The 24,636-nt window shown below is 38.9% G+C and overlaps 1 protein-coding gene across 1 annotated transcript in view; it reads left to right on the top strand.

Annotated features, from left to right (window-relative positions):
- Positions 1 to 503: 503 nt before the first annotated feature.
- The window catches only part of LOC135107421 (uncharacterized), a 110,322-nt gene continuing 86,189 nt past the window's right edge, over positions 504 to 24,636 (top strand). Inside the window, exons 1-4 of the mRNA XM_064017269.1 lie at positions 504 to 1,584; positions 1,930 to 2,190; positions 2,341 to 2,538; positions 3,019 to 3,126. Coding sequence (XP_063873339.1) covers positions 504 to 1,584; positions 1,930 to 2,190; positions 2,341 to 2,538; positions 3,019 to 3,126 — 1,648 coding nt within the window. The remainder of the gene's footprint in view (positions 1,585 to 1,929; positions 2,191 to 2,340; positions 2,539 to 3,018; positions 3,127 to 24,636) is intronic.

Raw genomic sequence — 24,636 nt, forward strand, 5'->3', positions numbered from 1 at the left:
TTGATATATAAATTTGACATTATATTTTATGTTTATTTGGCATTATACTTTAGACCACACACGTCAATGAAAAAAAAAAAAAAAAAACATTACGCCCGGGTCCATTGAACAGGATCTCGAAGGTATTTAGGTGTTAAAAATACATAAACAATGTCCTATAATATCATTATCTAAAAGTGAATGTAACTACGATCATACCTATAATTTAAAAAAAAAAAAATTACGACGAGACTTTTCATTACAAAATAAAAAATCCAAAATAGACTTAACAAATATATACTGTTGGGTCCGAAACATAATGATACGTTGGTGGGTTTATTCGGGGTTCAATTGAGTTACTCAGATGTTCGGGGTTTTGGGGTTTCACACTGTGTATTTTTAATCTGTGTCGAAGCCAATGAAATAAATAGCAGGTGTGGTACAAGTTAGTTCTGCTCCAGCTGTCTTAGGACTCACACGTTTTATTCCCTGTCCTACTCGCCTAATACACATTGCTAGCAAGGATGGCTCAGAGTATAACAGGTTATGGGCCCAGGAACAGACTGTATTTTGACGGTGATGAGCGCAAGTACGAGTTATGGGAAGTGAAGTTTTTGGGCTACATGCGGCTACAGAAATTGCATAATGTGATTGATCCTCCTGCATCAAGTACGACTGCTGCAGACGTTACCAAAAATGCCGAGGCATTTGCGGAGTTGATTCAGTTCCTGGATGACCGTAGTCTATCCCTTGTGATGCGTGATGCGAAGGACGATGGACGTGAGGCACTGAGGATTTTACGGGAACACTACTTATCGAAAGGTAAACCCAAGGTCATATCACTGTACACGGAGCTCACAACGTTGCTTAAGGGAGAAAACGAGAGTGTTACAGACTATGTGATTCGAGCCGAGACGGCGGCAACTGCACTTAAAACGTCTGGTGAAACTATTAGTGACAGCTTGTTGGTGGCAATGGTGCTTAAGGGTTTACCTACGGAATTCAAGCCATTTATGACTGTAATTACACAAAGAGAAAAGGCATTGACATTTGCTGAGTTCAAGGTGTCTCTCAGAAGTTTCGAGGAGACAGAGAAGTCGTGCGGCGACAAAAGTGACAGTGACAGAGTGATGAGGATAGAGTCTCGTAAATTCAGTGGTACGTGTTTCAAGTGCGGTCTTCAGGGTCACAAATCGGTCGACTGCCGTGTCTCTAGACCGAACCAGACTTTAAGAAGATGGTGTGAGAACTGCAGGAATAACTCCCACGATACGAAGTTTTGTTGGAAGAGTTCGGGGGGTAACAGTGGTAAAGACTCTGCCAGGAACGTAAAAGATTATAGTGATGATTATGACAGTCAGAGCCACAGTTTTGTGTTTAAAGTGGGGCTTCGGAGATCAGAGACTGAATCATGTGTTGTGGTTAACAAGTTAATGGTGGACTGTGGTGCAACTACTCATATAATCAATGATGACTCCAAATTTGTGTGTTTTGACAAGCAATTTGATCCTGAGAGACATTTTATTGAACTAGCTGATGGTAGTAGAACAAATAATCTGGTTAAAAAGAAAGGTGATGCCTGTGTTACCCTTGTAGACTCTTGTGGTAATGTTCATACAACAATTCTGGAAAATGCTCTCTATGTACCTTCCTTCAAGCAAGATATTTTCTCGGTTCAAGCTGCCACTGAGAAGGGTGCATCAATCGAGTTTAAACCAAATTCTGCAGAGTTAACATCTACAAACGGTACAAAGTTTGACATAGTTAAGCATGGTAGACTGTATTTCTTAAACAATACTGTGTGTTCAAATAGGGCGTCCTATACATTGAGACAGTGGCATAAAATTCTCGGTCATTGTAATGTGAGTGATATTTTGAAACTTGAAGGTGTAGTGAACGGGATGAAAATTAGTGACAAAAAGGACTTTGATTGTGGCATTTGTGTTAAAGGGAAAATGACTCAGTTTAGAAACAGACAAGCTGATGAGCGTTCAAAAGCTAAACTAGATATGGTACACTGTGACCTAGCTGGTCCCATTGATCCTGTTGCCAAGGACGGTTTTAAGTATGCACTCAGTTTTGTTGATGATTACTCCGGTCTTATCATGATATACTTCCTCAAATATAAGTGTGACACCTTACAGGCAACTAAGCATTTCATAGCAGACATTTCTCCCTATGGCTCAGTGAAATGTCTCAGAAGTGATGAAGGTACGGAATTTACTTCTAATGCATTCGCAGATTTACTCGTGGAAAATAAAATCAAGCATGAAATGTCTTCTCCCTACTCACCTCACCAAAATGGTACCGCTGAAAGAGGCTGGCGTACTCTTTTTGAAATGGCCAGATGTTTACTAATAGAGTCTGGTCTGCCAAAGTTTCTGTGGACGTATGCCGTTATGGCCTCTGCTTACATTAGAAACAGATGTTATAACCTTAGGATTAAGAAGACTCCATTCGAGGCTTTTGCAGGTAAAAAGCCAAATATTAGTAATATGCACATTTTTGGTTCTGTATGTTATGCCTATGTACAACAGAAGAAAAAACTTGATGCCAGAAGTGAGGATGGAATTTTTGTAGGCTATGATAAGTCTAGTCCAGCATACCTTGTATATTTTCCAAAGACTGGTACAGTAAGGAAAGTTGGATGTGTCAAATTTACCAGGCCTAGCGTAGATGTAAGTTCAGATGTAGCATGGGGTAGTGAATGTGACTGGACTACAACACGTAGTACTGACACTGAGGCTAGCCCAGAAGTTGGTAACCAAACAGAGGACAGTGTGTGTTTAAGGCGGTCAGAAAGAGTAAAACGTAAACCCATATATTTTGGTGACTGTATTGTTGGTGATGAAATGGATGAGGCTTTGGATAGTATTGTGAATTGTACTGTTGACTATTGCTATAAACTAGCCAGTGTACCTTATACATATCAAGATGCTATTGCATCTCCTGATTCTGATAAATGGCGCGAAGCTATGGAATTGGAAATGAAAGCTCTAAAGGATAATGAGACTTTTGAGCTTACTACTTTGCCTGAAGGTAGAAAAGCTGTGGGAAGTAGGTGGGTATATGACCTGAAGTTTAACCCTAACAATGAGACAAGGTACAAGGCTCGTTTTGTTGCTAAGGGTTACTCTCAGGAGGCAGGTATAGATTATCACGAAACATTTTCCCCAACTACTAGGATCACATCTGTAAGAACTTTAATGCAGTTGGCTGTACAACATGACCTGGTTGTTCATCAAATGGATGTAAAAACTGCCTACTTAAATGCACCTATTGATTGTGAAATTTATGTTGAACAACCCAAGGGTTTCTGTGTGGAGGGTAATGGTGGCGAGAAGTTGGTGTACAAATTAAAGAAATCCTTGTATGGTCTCAAACAAAGTGGTAGAAATTGGAGTTCACTGTTGCACTCATATTTGGTTGACCTAAGTTTAACTCAGTCATTTGCTGACCCATGTCTTTATACCAGAATTACTGATGATGAGGTAACCAATGTATTAGTTTGGGTTGATGACATAATAATTGCGGCCAGCAGTGATGCAAAATTGAAGAACATGAAGGAAAGTCTGGGTGATAAATTTAGGATGAAAGATCTAGGCAAAATTTCCTGGTATCTAGGTATACAGTTTGTGTGTGATGATAATGTAATTAAAATGAATCAAACTAAATATGTGGAAAAGATCCTTGAGAAATTTGGTATGCAACATTGTAAACCTGCCTATACTCCTTGTAACATGGATGTGAACAAAGTATGTATTAGTTCTAGTGAATCAAAACTGGCTGATATCAATATGTATAGAGGATTAGTTGGAAGTCTGATCTATGTAATGACATGTACTAGACCTGATTTGTGCTTTATTGTAACTAAATTGTCTCAAAATATGACTAATCCAACTACTTCTCATCTCACTATGGCCTTGTCTGCCGCTACTCAAGAGGCAAAGTTTTTATTGCAATTACTGGAAGATATGACAGGAAGTACTTCGATAAACAACTGTACTATATACACTGTGATAACCAAGGTGCCATAAAATTAGTTGAAAACCCTGTCCAGCATCAGAGATCAAAGCACATAGATATTAGATACCATTTTATTAGGATAGAGGTTCAGAGAGGTGTAGTGCAACTTAACTATGTACCATCTGATCAAAATATTGCTGATATGTTCACTAAACCTGTACCTAAAGTAAAGCTTTGTGATTTCAGTAAAGTTATTATGGGTGTGTAGATAGTTAAAACAGGAGTGTGTATTGATTTAATGTGTGTTGTATTGTATATACCCATCATTAGTTTCAGTGGGGGTGTTGGGTCCGAAACATAATGATACGTTGGTGGGTTTATTCGGGGTTCAATTGAGTTACTCAGATGTTCGGGGTTTTGGGGTTTCACACTGTGTATTTTTAATATGTGTCGAAGCCAATGAAATAAATAGCAGGTGTGGTACAAGTTAGTTCTGCTCCAGCTGTCTTAGGACTCACACGTTTTATTCCCTGTCCTACTCGCCTAATACACATTGCTAGCAAGGATGGCTCAGAGTATAACATATACAAATGTAGAAATAGATATAAATATGCATAGTAAAATAATACCATAAAGAGAAAAATGGATAAACATATAAATTACACATAATAACCAAGGAGGAGGCATAATAACCTGCAAGGAGGAGGCAGTAGACACCTGCCGAAACGATAATTACTCCCAGTGAGGTCTAAAGCACTGTTCAGGGGGTGCTGTGAACTTATCATTAAACCCAGCTGTGACCTCACTGAACGTTTCCCTTTGTGTCTCACAACACAAGGGGGCAGTCACAGCCTGCTCTCTAAAGAAAACTCTCTTCCTCCACACAAAACTACAAGCACCTATTAACACACACACCCTTCACTCAAAAATTTCAAAATAACGATGGCGACTCCTACACCAGCCTCGGAGTCCCCATCTGGGGAGGGGACCATAAATGTGTCCAGGTCGGACTGCCTTTCTGTCGACGACCCTAAGTGTCTTGACACCCCCCCTCAACTTTTTCTTCATTAACTTCTGCAACACTCGCGGTTTAAGATCTAATTTTCAATCTGTAGAACACCACCTCTCCTCTTCTAAACCTCATCTTCTTTTCCTCACTGAAATTCAGGTGTCTGAGGCAACTGACAGTAGCCCCTTTTCTGTTCTCTCCTACTTTCTCTATCCTCATTTTCGATCCAAAGCTGGATGGTGCGTTTATGAGTGCAATGACTTAACCTGCTCTCGTGCCCACGCTCTTGAATCTTCCGAGTTTTCCACCATCTGGCTACGACTACAGAGTCACTCTCAAACTAAATTTATCTGTGCTGTATACCTCTCACCTAACTCCTCTGACTATAAGAAATTCTTTGACTACTTAACTCCAAAAGTGGAGCACATTCTGACCCTCTTCCCTTTTGCAGAGATCTCCATTCTTGGAGACTTCAATGTTCACCACCAGCTTTGGCTTTCCTCTCCCTTCACTGACCATCCTGGTGAACTAGCCTACAACTTTGCTATCCTCCATGACCTAGAGCAATTGGTGCAACACCCTACTCGTATTTCTGACCGTCTTGGAGATGCGCCCAACATTCTTGACCTTTTCCTGACCTCTAATCCTTCTGCTTATGCTGTCACCCTTTCTTCTCCGTTGGGCTCCTCCGATCACAATCTCATATCTGTATCTTGTCCTATCGCTCCAATACCTCCTCAGAATCCCCTAAGTGAAGGTGCCTCTGGCGTTTTGCCTCTGCTAGTTGGGGGGACCTGTGGAGATATTTTGCTGATTTTCCTTGGAATGACTACTGCTTCCGTGTCAGAGACCCGTCTTTGTGTGCTGAGCGCAAAACAGAGGTGATAGTGTCTGGCATGGAGGCGTACATTCCTCACTCTTTTTCTCGACCTAAACCTTCCAAACCTTGGTTTAACACAGCTTGTTCTCGTGCTATACATGATAGAGAGGTGGCCCACAAAAGGTACTTAAGCTTTCCATCACCAGAATCTCATGCACTTTACATTTCTGCCCGGAATCATGCCAAGTCTGTTCTCCAACTAACCAAAAACTCCTTCATTAACAGAAAGTGTCAAAACCTTTCAAGATCTAACTCCCCTCGTGACTTCTGGCATCTAGCCAAAAATATCTCCAATAACTTTGCTTCTTCTTCTTTCCCTCCTTTATTTCAACCAGATGGCACCACTGCTATCACATCTATTTCTAAAGCTGAACTCTTCGCTCAAACCTTTGGTAAAAACTCTACCTTGGATGATTCTGAGCTTATTCTCCCTCTCCTCCACTCTCTGACTACTTCATGCTACCTATTAAAATTCTTCGCAATGATGTTTTTCATGCCCTTACTGGCCTAAATCCTCGGAAGGCTTATGGAACTGCTGGGGTTTCTCCTATTGTTCTCCAAAACTGTGCCTCTGTGCTTGCACCTTGCCTAGTCAAACTCTTTCAACTCTGTCTGTCAACATCTACCTTTCTTTCTTGCTGGAAGTTTGCCTACATTCAGCCTATTCCTAAAAAGAGTGACCGTTCTAACCCCTCAAACTACCATCCTATAGCTTTAATTTCCTGCTTATCTAAAGTTTTTTAATCTATCCTCAACAGGAAGATTCTTAAACATGTATCACTTCACAACCTTCTATCTGATCCCCATTATGGGTTACGTCAAGGCTCTACTGGTGATCTGGCTTTCCTTACCGAGTCTTGGTCATCCTCTTTTAGAGATTTTGGTGAAACTTTTGTTGCTGCCTTAGACATATCAAAAGCTTTTAATAGAATCTGGCACAAAGCTTTGATTTCCAAACTACCTTCCTATGGCTTCTATCCTTCTCTCTGTAACTTCATCTCAAGTTTCCTTTCTGACCGTTCTATTGCTGCTGTGGTAGACGGTCACTGTTCTTCTCCTAAATCTATTAACAGTGGTGTTCCTCAGGGTTTTGTCCTGTCACCCACTCTCTTCTTATTATTCATTAATGAGATTCTAAACCAAACTTGTCCTATCCACTCCTACGCTGATGATAACACCCTGCACTTTTCCATGTCTTTTCATAGATGTCCAACCCTTCAAGAGATAAACATTTCACGCAGGGAAGCCACAGAACGCTTGACTTCTGATCTTTCTAAAATTTCTGATTGGGGCAGAGCAAACTTGGTATTGTTCAATGCCTCAAAAACTCAGTTCCTCCATCTATCAACTCGACACAACCTTCCAGACAACTATCCCCTCTTCTTCAATGACACTCAGCTGTTCCCTTCTACACTGAATATCCTCGATCTGTCCTTTACTTATAATCTGAACTGGAAACTTCACATCTCATCTCTAGCTAAAACAGCTTCTATGAAGTTAGGCGTTCTGAGACGTCTCCGCCAGTTTTTCTAACACCCCCCCCCAGCTGCTAACTCTGTACAAGGGCCTTATCTGTCCATGTATGGAGTATGCTTCACATGTCTGGGGGGTTCCACTCATACTGCTCTTCTAGACAGAGTGGAATCAAAAGCTTTTCGTCTCATCAACTCCTCTCCTCTAACTGACTGTCTTCAGCCTCTCTCTCACCGCTGCAATGTTGCATCTCTAGCTGTCTTTTACTGCTATTTTCATGCTAACTGCTCTTCTGATCTTGCTGAATGCATGCCTCCCTACCTCTCGCGGCCTCACTGCACAAGACTCTTCTTTCTCTCACCCCTATTCTGTCCACCTCTCTAACGCAAGAGTTAACCAATATTCTCAATCATTTATCCCGTTCTCTAGTAAACTCTGGAACTCCCTACCTGCTTCTGTATTCCCACCTTCCTATGACTTGAATTCCTTCAAGAGGGAGGTTTCAAGACACTTATCCATCAGTTTTTGACTACTGCTTTGACCCTTTTATGGGAATGGCATTTCAGTGGGCATTGGATTTTTGTTGCCCTTGGCTAGTGTCCCTCCTACATAAAAAAGTATTTTTTTCTTTGATTTTGACTTTGTTATTACAAAATTATCGAAGTTGTTCTAAGCACTGGTTATGTAAATACGAGGCTTGGCACAGAAAACAATTGAATATGGGTGATTCGGAACCGGAGAATGAATTCATTAGCATGTCTAGAGTTAATGTTGCGAATTTCAGTTTGAAAGCCAATATTGTTTTGAAATGTAAAAAGAGAGCTGTGAACAAACAAACAAGTTTGTAATTTTTTTATGTCATTATTTAATTAATTAATTTGTTTATTTCAAGATTGTGTTCAATAAGAATATGATTTCTCTGATCATACCAACCAAGAAAGAAAATAGTTACTTATTTATTTATTTTTTTCTGCACGATTAAAAGACCTAATTGTGTTTTATTTGCCCCACCCCCAAGAGAAGGACAGTATAAAGAGTAAACTATTGATGATATATTTGTTTTAAGTTACCAGTGTTACAATATTTACGCATCTTGTGTAGTATACCAACAACTCTCGAAACGTGATGTTTTAGAGCGACTTTTTGCCCCAGCAAGGCTTCCATTGCTGTAAGAGTTATTTTCCAATACTTCTATCAAACGGTTTATTTTTCCCATAATTTTCAATAAGGTCTTTTTTCGAGTAACTATATTCATCTTCCCATACAAGGATCACATGGTTCATTTTCCCATAAGCTTCAATAAGATTTTTTTTTTCTAGGAACTATGCTTATTTACCCATACTACGATCATGCGGTTCATTTTTTCCATAACTTTCAATAAGGTTAATTTTCAAATAGCTTTAATAAGCCGTAACTTCATCTACTCAGTAACAGGGAGACAGCGTTTCATATGTTGAGCCCGTTGTCCATCTAGTCCAGGTCATTAGTTGCCGGTGACTTCTTCCCTTGTGCACTAATTTTGTGATAGCCACCTGAATATCTCTTTTTGTAATCTGCTGCTACTTCCCGGCTCTGTTAGTCTTGTGATGACTTACCGCATATTGTTTTCTCTGTGGTCACGTCTTGTCTCTCACCTATAAAGGTAATGATAACTTCTTGTGATCTTGGTGCCTGCTTTCGTGCTTATCTTCTTCCCTCAATTATTATTTCTGCTTTTTTGCTTCCTTCTCTATTTCTTTATTCTTCATTCTTGTCTCATATTTTCTCCTCCTTATGTGTTACATCTCTTCTGGGTGATTCTTGGGTTACAACTAGAGGTGGACCGGATGTCGACTTTTCAGTATTTGCGGATGCGGATGTCTACTTTAAACATTAGCGGATATGGATGCAGATGAGGATATTTTTAGCCATCAAGAGTTTTAGCCACAAACAATTGAAATTTTAAGATACAAATAAAAAAAATGGATTAAAAACAAATTTCAATAAATATTTTGACAGTTAAAGTGCATGGTGATGCTGTTCGTTCAGAAAAACCATCGTTATCAAGTCTAATTCTTCGTAAAAGTCGCTACAAATATTAGAAATATAAAGTATCGGCCAAAGCAGCGCGATAAATTGATATCTCTCTCTCTCTCTCTCTCTCTCTCTCTCTCTCTCTCTCTCTCTCTCTCTCTCTCTCTCTCTCTCTCTCTCTCTCTCTCTCTCTCCACCCGACATGTACAGAGTTTAGTTGTTCAATATATCCTCATGATATCCGCATCCATAGATGCGGATGCAATGTTAAAAATGATACGGTTATCCGTGGATGCGGATGTGGATTCGGATATCCGGTCCACCTCTAGTTATCACAGAAACTAGGCAATGAGTCTTACTGAGGGTAAGGGTTAATTTGTTACTTTGGACCCAGTGTAATACATGTCTGAGTTCTGTGTTTAGAGTGTCAGCTCTAAACACTAAAGCTCTGAATAAGTAAATTTGTGTCATCAACATACAAAAGGAATCTGAGTACATTGCTAGAACGTGTTATATCTATAATATAAAGTAAAAAACAAAACAGGACCTAGTATTGATCCCTGAGAGACTCCACAAGTTATTCCTTTTGACGACGATGTACAGTTGTTGTAAACACTGTACTGTTTCTTGTGACTCAGAAAACTCTAGAATCATTTATGGACCTGTCCACACACACCATAAAACCGTAATTGTTGTAACAATATATCTTATGAAATAGTGACAAAGGCTTTTGAAAAAAAAAAAAACTTATATGTTACATTTTTACTCTATTGGATTGTAAATGTAGTGATAAAGATTATGAATTCAGTTCAGTTGAAAATTTGGGTCTAAATATAAATTAGGAATCAGTTAGCAATGAGCGTTTGGAAAGACAACTCGTTAGTCTTGTTATCATGTTATAATTTTCTCAAAAATCTTGCTAAAAACTTATAGCACTGATACAGGTAGGTCTGTAATTAGGAGAGAGAGATTATCTTTATTTTTTCTTATGTCAGCACTACCACACAGCGGTCTGCAGACTGTGTAGAAATATGCCATTTGTGGAGAATTTATTAGGTAATTTTGGCAAGGAGAGATTACATCACAACACTCTTATCTTTGTTGGTATTATTACCAGGATATTTTTTTTTCAAACTTTTATTTTTTAATACTTTATCATGCTGAAACAAAAACGAGGAATGGATCAGTATCAGTATTCAAAAGAAAATGGTGAAGTAGGCAAGTGTTTATCAAGATGAAAGGCAACGGAACAAAAGTGGTTATTAAAAAGCTTAACAATTGTATCATTACTAGTCACTAACTCATAGTTAAAATTTATTGATGAAAGTAATTAAGTTTTGTTTCTTGCCAAAGTATCATTTATAATTTCCGCGTCTTGCTAGTATTTACTTTGTTTTCTTTTACTTTATTCATAAAAATAATGTTGTTTTGCACTTCTAATTAAAAATGTTAGCATATTTCTATATCTCTTGAAAGTCTCACCATAAATGACAGACCATTTTGCAGACCATTTTTGAAGCTTGTTTCTTTAGTTAATGGATTTCAACTTCAACGTAACATGGCATAACCTATTTAGTCTAAACTTAAAATTCAATCTTAGCTAACTTAAATCAGTATGAGAAGAGCACACACCTACTTCGTAATACCCTCACCGCCACGTGGGTGTGATCAACTCACAACAAAGGGAACAAGAGGCGGCCGTGCTTTCTTCCCAGCTGTTTGGCTAAGTAATGTGACGCCAGACCGGGGACAGGTTAAGATACTCTAAGAACGAATACACTGTTCATGACCGAGTGCATCTTAGAATGATTATCGTGCTATACTTTCACTGCTATTCATCTTCTTCCCTGCCAAGTCATATTTTCACATCTGCGAGTTATGTGCATCGTATATAAACTGCACAAGCTTCCCATATCTTAATCTTCTACCAGAGCTGCTCTTCAAGGATATCAACCATATATTCAAAGAATTTTACCATACCGAAATTCCGGACGTTTTTCAACAATGATGCGTCATCTTACGTCACATTCTCATGAGTTACGTGCATTTTATATGAACTACATACGCTTTTCCATATCTTTATCTTCCATCTGTCCTGCTCTTCAGTAATATCAGCCAAATAATCAAAGGATTTGACCACACTGAAATTCTAGACGTTTTTCAACAGTGATGTGTTACGAGGCACACTCGGAGGCTGGAATGGGAAAATTGTCACTCTAGATCATGAAATGCAATTAAAAGGAACGTAATGAAAGATCTGGAAATCATCTTTCCGTATTTCTGTTCCTATAACGAAAAATGGTTCTTTTGCTGATCCCCTTTGAAAGATATCTCAGTTTAGATTAAACTTAAAAAAATAATAAGTACAAAAAACACGAGAATAGAGAATAGAATAAAGACAAAGAATTGGCTAAAAATATGAGCATATACAAAAACGTAGGAAGCTGCAAGAATCCAGTAAGTCTATTCGTGGCAGTCCCTGTATAAAACATACCAACTATATTCATCCCTCATCTATGTCGACAAATGTATCTAGTCATCTTTTAAAGGTCCCTACTGATTCACCCCTAACTACCTGTTTACTGATCCTATTTCACTTCTCTGACACTCTGTTACCGAGTGTATTCTAGTAATTTACACTTTATTACCGAATCTTTTCCAGTCATAACTCCAGAATAAACTTAGTACATTCTATGTACTGAGTTTATTCTGGTCATCTAACATTATTACCGAGTCTATTTCAGTCATCTAACACTATTGAAGAACTTTTTTTTTTCTCCTGTTTAACATCTTACCACTCCTTTTGGTTGGAGAAAGAATATTTACCAAACAGATATGCAAAATCCCGCTAAGTGGTGCAACAAAGCGATGCAAAGCAGATAAACAATAATCGCATCATGATCATCCGCATTGACACACAGCACCACGCGCCATTATGCGATGAGGCTTTGTTTTTTTTTTTTAATTACAGCTGCTGGCAAGTCTGATAACAGTGACCTTGAACCATCTAAATCACTTATCCTCTTAACCTCTTCCTATTCCTCTCTTTAGGAAGGAAATTATAAGTGGTCACATGTATAATTTCTAGTGCCTTGTAAAACTATGTCGTTCATAAACTGAATGTCGCAGTATTCCCAGTCAGAGACAGAAAAAAAAAAATGAATGAAGAAATGAAGAATACTTAAAGAAAAAACTGAAGGAAGAAATTAAGAATAACTAAAAAAAAAAAAAGGCATGAATACAGAAAAGAAAACGAAAAAAAGTTGAAGTAGAAAATGGGAACCATAAGCATAAACGAGAACATGAAATATGGAAATAACGATAACAATCTGCTATAACCAACCCAACGCAGAAAAAAAAAAAAAAACTTCGAGGGAAATCATGTATAGGTTACATTTCCTTCATCTTTCCACCAGACACAACCTTCCACAGCTTTTCTTTCTTATTTTGTAACATTCAACTTTCCCCTCCTCTGCACTGAACATACTTGGACTGATTCTTAACTGGATATTCCACATCTCTTCTTTTGCTAGAACAGCTTTCAAGAAGTTAAGTGTTCTGTTTCGCCTCCACTAATACTCTTCCTGCTTCCAGCTTCTAACGTCGTAAAGGGCCTGTATCGTATTCATGTGCTGATAAATGCTTCCACAGCCATCCTAAAAAAGGGTGAAGACAGAAGCTTTTCTTTTTTTCGATCTCTCCCTTCTAAAGGCTATCTTGATTCTGTTTCACCGGCGCAATGTTGCTCCTCTTAATATTACTTCCGTGGTTACTGCTCTTCTCATCTTGCTAACTGCATGCCTCCCCCCCCCGACCCTCCCGCGCTGTGGCTGCACAAGATTTTCAACTTTCTATTACCTCTATCCTGTCCACCTTACTAATGCGAGGGCTAATCAGAATCTTCCCGCTTTCATACATTTTACTGGTAAACTCTGGAACTCTCTTCCTGATTCCGCATTTCCTCTTGCCTATGACTTCAATTTTTTTCAAAATAAGCTAAAAAAAACTAGATTGACAAACTCTCGGCTTTCCGGTTGCTTTATATATATATATATATATATATATATATATATATATATATATATATATATATATATATATATATATATATATATATATATATATATATATATATATATATAACGGTAGTGTGAGCTGACTTTTTTTTCACCCTTGCCTAGTTTTCTCGAAATATGAAAAAGAGAAAAAAAAAATCCAGGAAGGATAAGTTAGAATGCCTTTCAGTAAATTGACGATCAGCAGGGTAAGTAAAGATATGTAAGGACCAGGTTCGCTTGCGTATACGAGTGTTAAGGAATAAAAATAGTTTATGCGAAATGAACGTCGAAATTTTAGTTAAGAAATTCTGATGACCATAAGGAGACAAAACAAATTCTAGTTCAGAAATTCTAATTACTGTACGAAAACAAGACATTATGACTTAGACAACAGAAGCGACTTTATAATACCAGAAAGTTGACCATACATCACTCGATAACTATTCGATAGCTAAACTGTACACACGATCTATCAGGCTAACCAACGAAATATAGCTCATCAAGTCGTAAGCTTCTGTAATGCGTCAGTCTCATTTCATCTACTTCCCCTGCCATGGTGTCGTCCTCAAATGATCCACGAATCTGTATAACTGATTTAAGCAGATGAGGCTTGCAGCTAAAAGTTGACTAAGAGGAATCCCCTGCTGACCAGTGCGAGTCGTATCTCATACCATTAACTTGAACACGCTGCTTCCTACAATTAATTCACTGCCTGATCAAGCTCCATTCCTTTCCCTTTAATCCACGAGCTTTCATTTTCTGTGGAAGTCAGTCTGATCATGGACGTAGCTGCCAAATGCCTCCATGAAATTAATGCATGATGTGAAGATCTGTTATTATCTAGTAATTCGTATAATTTCAAACCAAATACTAAACCGAGTTTATCTACTTTTCTTAACTCAGGCACTGAGATATTCTTATTCTTTTCTCGCATCATATAAATAAATTGATATGCAATTATGAATCATCCAGCCCGTGCATCACTCATTCATTTACACGAAAAAGAGACTATAATTATATCATATTGCTAAACATTTTGCCGTCTTATCTCTTACACTGAAAAGGCTCCGATGAAAGTTATGTGGGGTGTTCAATGGTGTTTTCATGATTCTAGTAAGACTTTAACAAGGATTCTGCACTGTCAATAAGAAAAACACCTTAGATAAGCTGACTAATCATATTTGTGGCATATGAAAATAACTTTGATGAAAGAACAAAGCGATTAAGAAAACGGACCCATGTCTGAGTACACGTCTGAAGGTCTTCCAAGTAACCCAGATAGTACCACGTCAACCTTCAGGAGGGAATTTGTCTTACTTGACGACTCACAATACGTTGTTGCTTTCCACACCAAACCATCGATCCTGCCGCTTTTATCTTCACTTCATTCCCGTCCGTTACTGCTCTCGCTCGTTCACTGTTTTACTTTCGTCTCATTAATTTACAGTAAGTTCTACTTGATTAAGAAGCTGTAGTAACTGTGTGTGTGTGTGTGTGTGTGTGTGTGTGTGTGTGTGTGTGTGTGTGTGTGTGTGTGTGTGTGTGTGTTGTTATTTGTGAGTTATGATTGACTGTTACCCAAATTATTTTATGACAATTAGGTTACACCTTGTATCGTTGCGCCATTCATTGTCTTATTGTGGCATGTTGGTAGTGTAATAGAAACACTGTAAGCTTTTGCCGTCCAGTCAACTGGTGGTTGCCACAGACTACACAGTAAACAAGCAGAACCGCCACCCAACATTGGTCTTTCCCCTTACCACCACAGAAACTTTCCACACAAAAATATTCCAATCAGCTCATTCCATTCTCACACATACACGAAAAACAACAGCAAAAACGACAAAAAAAAAACAAAAAAACAAATACATAATCACCATCATCACCGCCACAATCAACAACCATCAATATCCACCACCACCACCACCGCCAACAACATCAACAACAACAACAACATTTAAAAGAAGTAAAGTGAAATTCTTACCTAAACTCATAAAAGAAAAATATCCTGAGTCTTACAAGCTTCATTGTTGAAAAATTACCCTCATAACAAGTTCCTGACGATGACCAAGACTTCATTAACTCGCTGCTGGAGGGAGAGGCAGGGAGCGAGGCGGGAGGGGAAGGAAGGAGGGAGAGGCGGGAGAGGAGAGAGTGTGGAGGGAGAGAAAGCAAGGAGGGAAGGGAGGGAGGGAGACACTAAGGGAGGGAGGGAGGGAGGCAGAGAGAAATGCAACAGGTACTGGCTTTAGTATAGCGAGGAGAGAGAGAGAGGGAAAGGAGAAAGAGGTGGAAGGTAGGGAGAGTACAGGAGAGGGAGGAGACAAAAGGAAGATGAAAGAGACAAGAGAGCGAGCTGGAGGAAGAAAAGAAATGTAACCGCTAAAGTGAGGAAGTCGGGAAATAAAAGGGGATGAGTGGAACAGAGGTGTAAGCTGCGTGGAGTGCGGAAGGAAGGGGAGGAAGAAAAAGGGAGAGCATATAAGGAGTCTGTGAAGGAAGCAAGAAAGAGAATGGAGGAGAAGTATGAATAGAGAAATCGACAGGGAGTGGGAAAGTGGGGAAGTAAGAAGGATTAGAGAAGGAAACAAGGAACGTAGATGAAGAGGAGAGAAGAAGGGAGACGAGACAAGAGAAGACGATAAGAGAGAGAAGGAGACGCATGGATAGGACTGATTTGGAGGGAAGGGTTTGTGCCTTAAGCCCTCTGTCCGTGGTGGTAGTAGTAGTAGTAGTAGTAGTAGTAGTAGTAGTAGTAGTAGTAGTAGTAGTAGTAGTAGTAGTAGTAGTACAGAAGAATAATAATAAGAAGAAGAAGAAGAAGAAGAAGAAGAAGAAGAAGAAGAACAAAAGAAGGAGGAGGAGGAGGATTATAGTAGTAAGTAGTAGATGTTCGAAAAGAGAGAGAGAGAGAGAGAGAGAGAGAGAGAGAGAGAGAGAGAGAGAGAGAGAGAGAGAGAGAGAGAGAGAGAGAGAGAGTTATAGAATCTCTCTCTCTCTCTCTCTCTCTCTCTCTCTCTCTCTCTCTCTCTCTCTCTCTCTCTCTCTCTCTCTCTCTCTCTCTCAAAGATCAGCCAACGTTTGATGTCTAAGCGTCAGACCAATGAGTACCTCTTGTTAAATATCTCAGTGACTTACAAGACCCGTTTTCTTCTCCATCTTAAAGTACGTACGCACTTCTCTTAGGTTTACCTCATTACTATTGGTCCCTCTCGTTCCCTTCACCCAACCCTTCTGCGTTCCTCAAGTGCACCACTCACTCACACACTGATATAATGTAACAGATATGATACTGATGCTTCTCTTTCTCTCTGTGTCTTGTTTTGGTTTTGATGAAGCAAATTAAGGTTCACGTACGTGGATTCCTCCTTGAAACAGTTTTCCACCTAATGATAAACTTCCCTAATCTAACCAAACGTAATCAAACCTATATAACTTAACAACCTACCGTAACGTAATGTAACCCAAAGCATTTTAACCTAGTCTTACTTAACCTAACCTAACTTTAATCTAATCTAATTTAACCCAACGCAATTCATTATGGAGTGACTAGATTTTTTTTTTTTTTTTTTTTTTTGCATCTTTGAGTGGCATGTTAGTCTTGGAAATTAACTACAGGACACTTGAGATATTAGAAGGGTTCTTACCTGTATGGATGAAGGAAATGGACTGAAACCTTTATCATGGCGGACAACTGTTGCTCTAAAACATACCTAAAAAAATAAAGAGAAAAAATTATATAGTTATTTCTTACTACATATATGATGGTGTAATTTTTCCATCATAGAAACAAGAATTTTAGCTTTTTTTTTTTTCGTAGTAAAGTTTTTTTTTTCTTCTTTAATTTCCCTCTATTCCATATCCTTCATTTTTTTTTCCTTCGCCATCCTTCCCTCTCCCCTTCCCTCCCTCCCACTCATCTTCCCTGTAATCTTCTCTTCACTTCTTTTCCCTCTTACCTTCCCTCCCTCCCTCCTTCTCAGTTTCCCAGTGAACCCTTCCTCCCCCTACCCACGCATTTTTCCACTTCTTAACGCGGCCCGCCACCCTCACCTGCCTCTCTCACTGAAGCAGGTGGAGACCCTCGCACTGGGTGAAAGGTGGTGAAATTTAGCGTGTGAGGTGGATAGGGGTCTCTCTCTCTCTCTCTCTCTCTCTCTCTCTCTCTCTCTCCTCTCCTCTCTCTCTCTCTCTCTCTCTCTCTCTCTCTCTCTCACACACACACACACACACGCACTATCACATGCATGAGAAGTTCTAAATGAAAAAATACATAGGCTATACGTAAGGAAAGGTACTGTTACGAATATTACTTCATCTACGTCCACGTAAAATAAATAAATAAAAATATAGCAAAAAATAGTTGTTCTGCAGAATTCATGGGCAAAGTAAAGAGAAAACAATGATGCGTTAAAGATCATCATCATTATCATCATCGTCATCATTACTTATCATCATCGTCAATATCAGCACCATTACTTATCATCATCGTCAATATCAGTACCATTACTTATCATCATCGTCATCATCAGCACCATTACTCATCATCATCGTCATCATCAACACCATTACTTATCATCATCACCATCAGCATCATTACCTATTAAAATCGTCATCATTATTTATCATCACCGTCATCATCATTATTATTTATCATCATCGTCATCATCATCAACATCATTACCTATCATCATCGTCATTAACATCATCATCGTCATTAACATCATCATCATCATCAGCATCAGCATCATCGCCATCACCAACACCTCCACCACCACCACCATTATCTGGGCTGAACGTTCACTTGTCTTGCTGTACTGTGGTTCATTCGCGCAGCCCGTCCATCATTCCTGCCGCAGCCTCCCCTGAGATGACGAGTCTCCTTAAAACACACTCGACGTGATTACTTCGGCGCTTTGATGGTCCGCCCTGCCATCGCCTGTGCTCGCGTAGGACTGTGCAACAAAGAGGATAGACAGACGCTGGTACTGATTTGTCAAGTGTGTGTGTGTGTGTGTGTGTGTGTGTGTGTGTGTGTGTGTGTGTGTGTGTGTGTGTGTGTGTGTGTGTGTGTGAGAGAGTGGGAGTGTGGATGAATTTAATTAACAACTCTCCTATACTCAAAACACAGTGTAATAACAGTCTAAAACAACGATGAATGTAATACCTACATAGCCACAAAGCTAAATAATCCACAAAGGGGTTTCCTTTTGTTTCCTTTTGTAATTCTCTCTCTCTCTCTCTCTCTCTCTCTCTCTCTCGTACCACCACCACCACCAGTCCTCGCCCACCCATACACACACACACAGAACGAGGTGATGCAAACCAAATCCCAACAGTTCCTTGATGGAACACGCAAAAACCGACGTAGAGGCGTCATGTGAGTCAATATATACGCAACACCCTATCAATTACCTCGCGTCCACGCCATGCAACGCTGATGTGTCTGTCCTTTGACTTCTTATTCATGAAATTCACCTCCTGCTTACTTTTCCGCGGGTTTGGTAGTATCTCATATAGACAAAGAAGGGGGAAGGAGAAAGAGGATGGAAAGGAGGGTAACAGTAGTTGAGAGAGAGAGAGAGAGAGAGAGAGAGAGAGAGAGAGAGAGAGAGAGAGAGAGAGAGAGAGAGAGAGAGAGAGAGAGAGAGAGAGAGAGAGAGAGAGAGAGAGAGAGAGAGAGAGAGAGAGAGAGAGGATAAGGAGTTGAGGGAATGGACTTGTATGGTTGGTGGAGACACTGATAATCAAAGGAAGACGTTAGGGAAGGAGTGGGAGGGTGAAAGAAGATGGGATGAAGGGAAGGAAAATCCGAGAGAAGGGGAGAGAAGGGTAATGGGAGTGTAGGGGGTGACGAAGGTTAGCGGTAATGTATAGTACTGGCAAATCTTCTCTTTCACCCTGTCAAAAGGAGGGAAGGAGAGGAGGGAGGGAGGGAGATGAAGGCAAAGAGGACTCCAGTGACCCGAGGAAAAGCCAGGATAGGCGTGAGGAGGAAAGAAGAAAGGAGGAAGACCACGTGAGATGACCCTTTATACCTTGCCTCTATCCTCCTGTTATCCTCCCTCGGCTCCCCCGCCTCCTTCATCTTTTCCACCTTTTCTATTCTCCTTTTGTATATTTGTTTTAATTTTCTTATTCTCTTATTTTTATTCTCTTCTTGTCGTCTTATCGTCTCCTTTCCTTTTTACCTTTTTTTTTCTTTCCTTCATGTCTTCCCGTTTTCTTCTTTATTTCTCGTCTTTTCTTCACATTTTTTTTCCTTTCCTCCTCTTTCATTTATATGTTTTTTTCTTTTCCTCGTTTTCCATTTCCTCCCTTATTCCTTTATTTCCTACTCCTCTCTACTTTCCAAGTTGATACTTTTTCATTTTCACTTTTCAACTTTTTTTCTTTATTTTAGTTATGTGAGCTTTCATTGTGCTTTGTTTATGCTACAAAATATTTATTTTCTATTTTATTTTATATATTTATTTATTTGTTCTGTTTTATTTTATTTTATTTTATTTATTTATTTATCTTATTTTATTTATTTATTTTTTTGGTGAGTACATCTATTGGTTACTGACGTTACATTTCTAACTGTACATTATCATGACACATCACTGTGCATTTATTTATTTATTTTTTCTTAAAATATTTTTTTCTTTTATACGCTTTAGTATTTTAACTCTCTCTCTCTCTCTCTCTCTCTCTCTCTCTCTCTCTCTCTCTCTCTCTCTCTCTCTCTCTCTCTCTCTCTCTCTCTCTCTCCCACCGAGTCTTTAAAATACTCCTGCTTTCATATTTTTTTTTTCTTTTCGTACATTCATATTTTACATTTCATTTTCTTATTCTTTGTTGTACTTTGTTTCCTTTCTCTCTCTACATTTCTTGTTATTTCCAGTCGATGTTTCGTTTCTTTCTCTATCTACGCATCCCTCTGCTTTCCTCTTGTCCTCCCTGTTCTTTCCGATTTTCTCTTGCTCTTCTCTTCTTATCCTCTTCATTTTTTTTTCCGATACCGTGTTTTTTTTTCTAGTTTCTGACAGGCTTTCATTCGCCCTCTGTATTTCCATCTTTTATTCTTTACTATTTTTTTTTGTTTTCTTGTTTTCCCACGTTTTTTTCCTGAAACCTTTCTTCCCTTGCCTTCTCTTGTTTTGCGTTGCTCTGTAAGCCACCTCTCATTCCATTCTCCCTTCCTGTCTCTCCATGGTCTTTTCTATCACTATTTTTTTTTTATTTCGAAATCCTTTCCTTCCCTTCCTATTAATTTGATTTATCACAGCTTCATATTTTTCGATCTTACTTTGTCTTGTGTTTTAGTAATATCCTTTTGGATTTTATATTGCAACGCTTTCTCTCTCTCTCTCTCTCTCTCTCTCTCTCTCTCTCTCTCTCTCTCTCTCTCTCTCTCTCTCTCTCTCTCTCTCTCTCTCTCTCTCTCTCTATATATATATATATATATATATATATATATATATATATATATATATATATATATATATATATATATATATATAGGTACATAAATAAGTAAATTAGAGGAGATATACTAAATTTATATAAACAAAAATAGTACTCTATTTAACCACCATCAGAAAACATGTTAGACATTTAAATTATTTTAAGATTTCGATAAGTTTGATATTTCTTGTTAAGGAAGGAAAATATCTAGAAAGCAAACCCAACAGTTCATGGTTAAATAAAAACCTGAAAGTTTCAATAATTTTGTAAAATACTATTTAATGTGACGCTTAAACTAAATTGTGATTGTTTTTAATGCCAGATATGACGTCTACGTGGTAATTAATTAAACTATAAATAGCTAAAAAATAAATAAATAAAATAATAATAATAATAATAATAATAATAATAATAATAATAATAATAATAATAATAATAATAATAATAATAATAATTAACTCCGTAATAACTATACCAAGAACATCCTACCTCAGTTACAAACAAGTGAATGCCAACCAAGCACTTTCAGGAAATTAGAGCTGACATAAAATACTTGTTTGTTTACTTCATGGAAGGAAGAGAACTTGATGAACAAGAACGAGGTCGAATAAAAATAGATCCGTGAGAAGGACGGAAAAAAAGGGCACGATGAGGAATAAAAAAAAAGTAGCGAAAAAAGAGAAAGACAGAAGAGCAAGACAATAAATGCTATGAATAAAATGAGAACTAAAGATGGACAAGAGGAAAAATGTAAAGAAAAGAGGAAAATGAGAGAAAAACTAAAATTAAAAAAAGAACACAAATGGAAGATGATGAACAACGTGAAGAAAGGAGGGAGAATAGCAAACTAGAACAAGAAAGGAGAGGAAGAAGAGAAAAGGAGAGGGGGGAGGGAGGGCGAGGGTGAGGAGGAGGAGGAGGGTGGGAAGATGTGAAGGATTTAAAATAAACAGTATCTCTCTCTCCCATTCACCCTAACGACCATTGTAGTGAAAGTGAAAGTATGATTTTAATATATTCCAATGTAACTCTCTCTCTCTCTCTCTCTCTCTCTCTCTCTCTCTCTCTCTCTCTCTCTCTCTCTCTCTCTCTCTCTCTCTCTCTCTCTCTGCGTCTATATCACTTAACTACTTACCTATTCATTTATCTAACTGTCCACCTACCTATCTATCTACTTATCTATCATGATATATAGCTCTCTCTCTATACATCCATTTATCCATCTCCTCTTTATTTATGTCTATCTGTCTGTCTGTCTGTCTCTCTGCGTCCGTCTATCTATCTATAATGCATACATCTCACTAGTAATCTATCTATCACTCTCTGCAATACTTCCTTTACTTCAATCTACCTTCTATGCACTTTGTAAACATTCTATTTTCTTTCCGCAAATGATCAGCTTTCTCCTTTCTCTTCCAATTCTCATTTTTATCCTCCCCAGCTTTAAAGTCTTCACGTTTCCATCGCTTTTGCTTTTTGTCCTCCTCCTCCTCCCACTTCTGCTTCCCTCTCATTCTTCGGCCTCGTATTCAAAACAACTCGAAGGATCATAACCAGTGATTGCTTTGTGTTCCGCCCACCTGTGTGTGATGGGCTGCAGGTGACAGGCCTCGAGTGTGGTGATGGTGGTAGTGTGAAACTTTTCTTTATTTTCTTGGAATTGTAACGTACGCGAAGGATACTTTGAATACTTTATCTTCTCGTCATTCTCCGTTTTTTTTTATCTGTCTCTTGAATAAAACTTTCTCTTCCTTGTCCTTCTTCCTTGGTGTACTCGTCTTGTCCGTCTATAAGTGTGTTTTTAATACAAGTCTCTATCTCCGTGCGTGTCTGTCCTTGTTTCCCTGCCGTTCTGTGTCTGTCTGTTTGTCTGTGTCCCTGCCTATCTGAGTATGTCTGTCTGCTCCACCCCCATCTCTCTCTCTCTCTCTCTCTCTCTCTCTCTCTCTCTCTCTCTCTCTCTCTCTCTCTCTCTCTCTCTCTCTCTCTCTCCCTCCCTACTGATGCACACCCTCAAACTTACACACACACACACACACACACACACACACACACACTGGAATGGGAAATGCCTTTCAATGTAAACATATGCCAGGTCCTTGAAGCGGCAACAAAAATCAATACCTTCAACATGGAAATGTGTGTGGAGGCAAAGCCAACACTCTGTGTGGAGAGAGAGAGAGAGAGAGAGAGAGAGAGAGAGAGAGAGAGAGAGAGAGAGAGAGAGAGAGAGAGAGAGAGAGAGAGAGAGAGAGAGAGAGAGAGAGAGAGAGAGAGAGAGAGAGAGAGAGAGAGAGAGAGAGAGAGAGAGAGAGAGAGAGAGAGAGAGAGAGAGAGAGAGAGAGAGAGAGAGAGAGAGAGAGAGTTATGAGGGGGTAAGGGGAATGACACACAGAAAAAAAAATATAATCACGTATATAGATAAACACACACACACACACACACACACACACACACACACACACACACACACACACACACGGGGCAGGTGACAGACATGCGCACGGACAGACGGACAGACAATTTAGTTATCACGGTCACTCCAAAAGCCAGAAATTTCACTGCAGTGCAACGTTACAATTAAAAAAAAAGTTAATGAATTTTATCAACACGCACGTACTGTTAATAGAGCAGGTGTGGCGATTTTGTACATTTTCATTAGAGTTTTGTTCTTGTATCTCTTTCAATGCACAATGCAATATTTGGGGACATCAGATGCTTTGCCCCAGGGAAATGAAAGCTTTTAGTGTTAGGTTTTGTTTAGAAACAGACACCTCGCAGACTAAAGAGGTTTGATGAATGACGTGAAATGATAAGTAGTATGTGTTGTAGAGCAGGGCATTTTATTGTGCAGGTTGAAAAAATAAGGGTGTCTCAAAAAATGCAATGGTTTTGAAGTTCCTTGCCTTTCTGTAGAAGAAAACAAAGATAAAAAGAGAGAAGGAAGAAGAAGAAGAAGAAGAAGAAGAAGAAGAAGAAGAAGAAGAAGAAGAAGAAGAAGAAGAAGAAGAAGAAGAAGAAGAAGTAAAAGAAGAAAAGGTGACGACGTCGATCACGACGACGAATACGAAGAAAAGAAGAAAAGAAAAATGTAGAAGAAAAGGCGACGACAACGATGACAACGACGAAAACGAAGACGACGACGAAGACGAAGAAGAAACAAGACAGCACAGGGAGGCGGTAACTCGTGGAAGTAACAAGTGAAATTCATGTCATTGTTGATGCAGTCTTCCCTCATGCTAACGAGGGAAAGACGTAGATCAAGCAAGGAGTGAGTTGTAAGCCAAGGAATGGAGAAATGTCGCGCAGCAGGGCGGTGAATTACACGCAGTCGTAACTGATGAACACCGTAGAAATTAAGACTCCTTTAAAAATAACATAGATTTGTGTGTAGTAAATCTCTATATACCGTGCTTGTATAGTAAATGGAAGGCGTCTTGATCTAGTTAAAATGGCGAGTAAGGTTGTGGGTGACTTGAACCTACGTAGCACTGAAAACAGGCATATAACAAGAAAAAATAATTGTCAAATGAAATCTACAGAAAGCTCCACGACTCATTAAAACAAAGCGATTAAGAAAAAAGAAGACTCACGCAAAACACAACGGACATTTCTGAAGTGAGGAAATTAATACTAGACCATGAATTACAAGATCAGTACTGAATAATGAATCGAGAACATCGTAAATAAATAAATATATCTGTCAGGAGCACTAGAGAGAGAGAGAGAGAGAGAGAGAGAGAGAGAGAGAGAGAGAGAGAGAGAGAGAGAGAGAGAGAGAGAGAGAGAGAGAGAGAGAGAGAAATGAA

The sequence above is a fragment of the Scylla paramamosain genome, chromosome 2 (genome assembly GCF_035594125.1).
Source record: "Scylla paramamosain isolate STU-SP2022 chromosome 2, ASM3559412v1, whole genome shotgun sequence".
Taxonomy (NCBI): domain Eukaryota; kingdom Metazoa; phylum Arthropoda; class Malacostraca; order Decapoda; family Portunidae; genus Scylla; species Scylla paramamosain.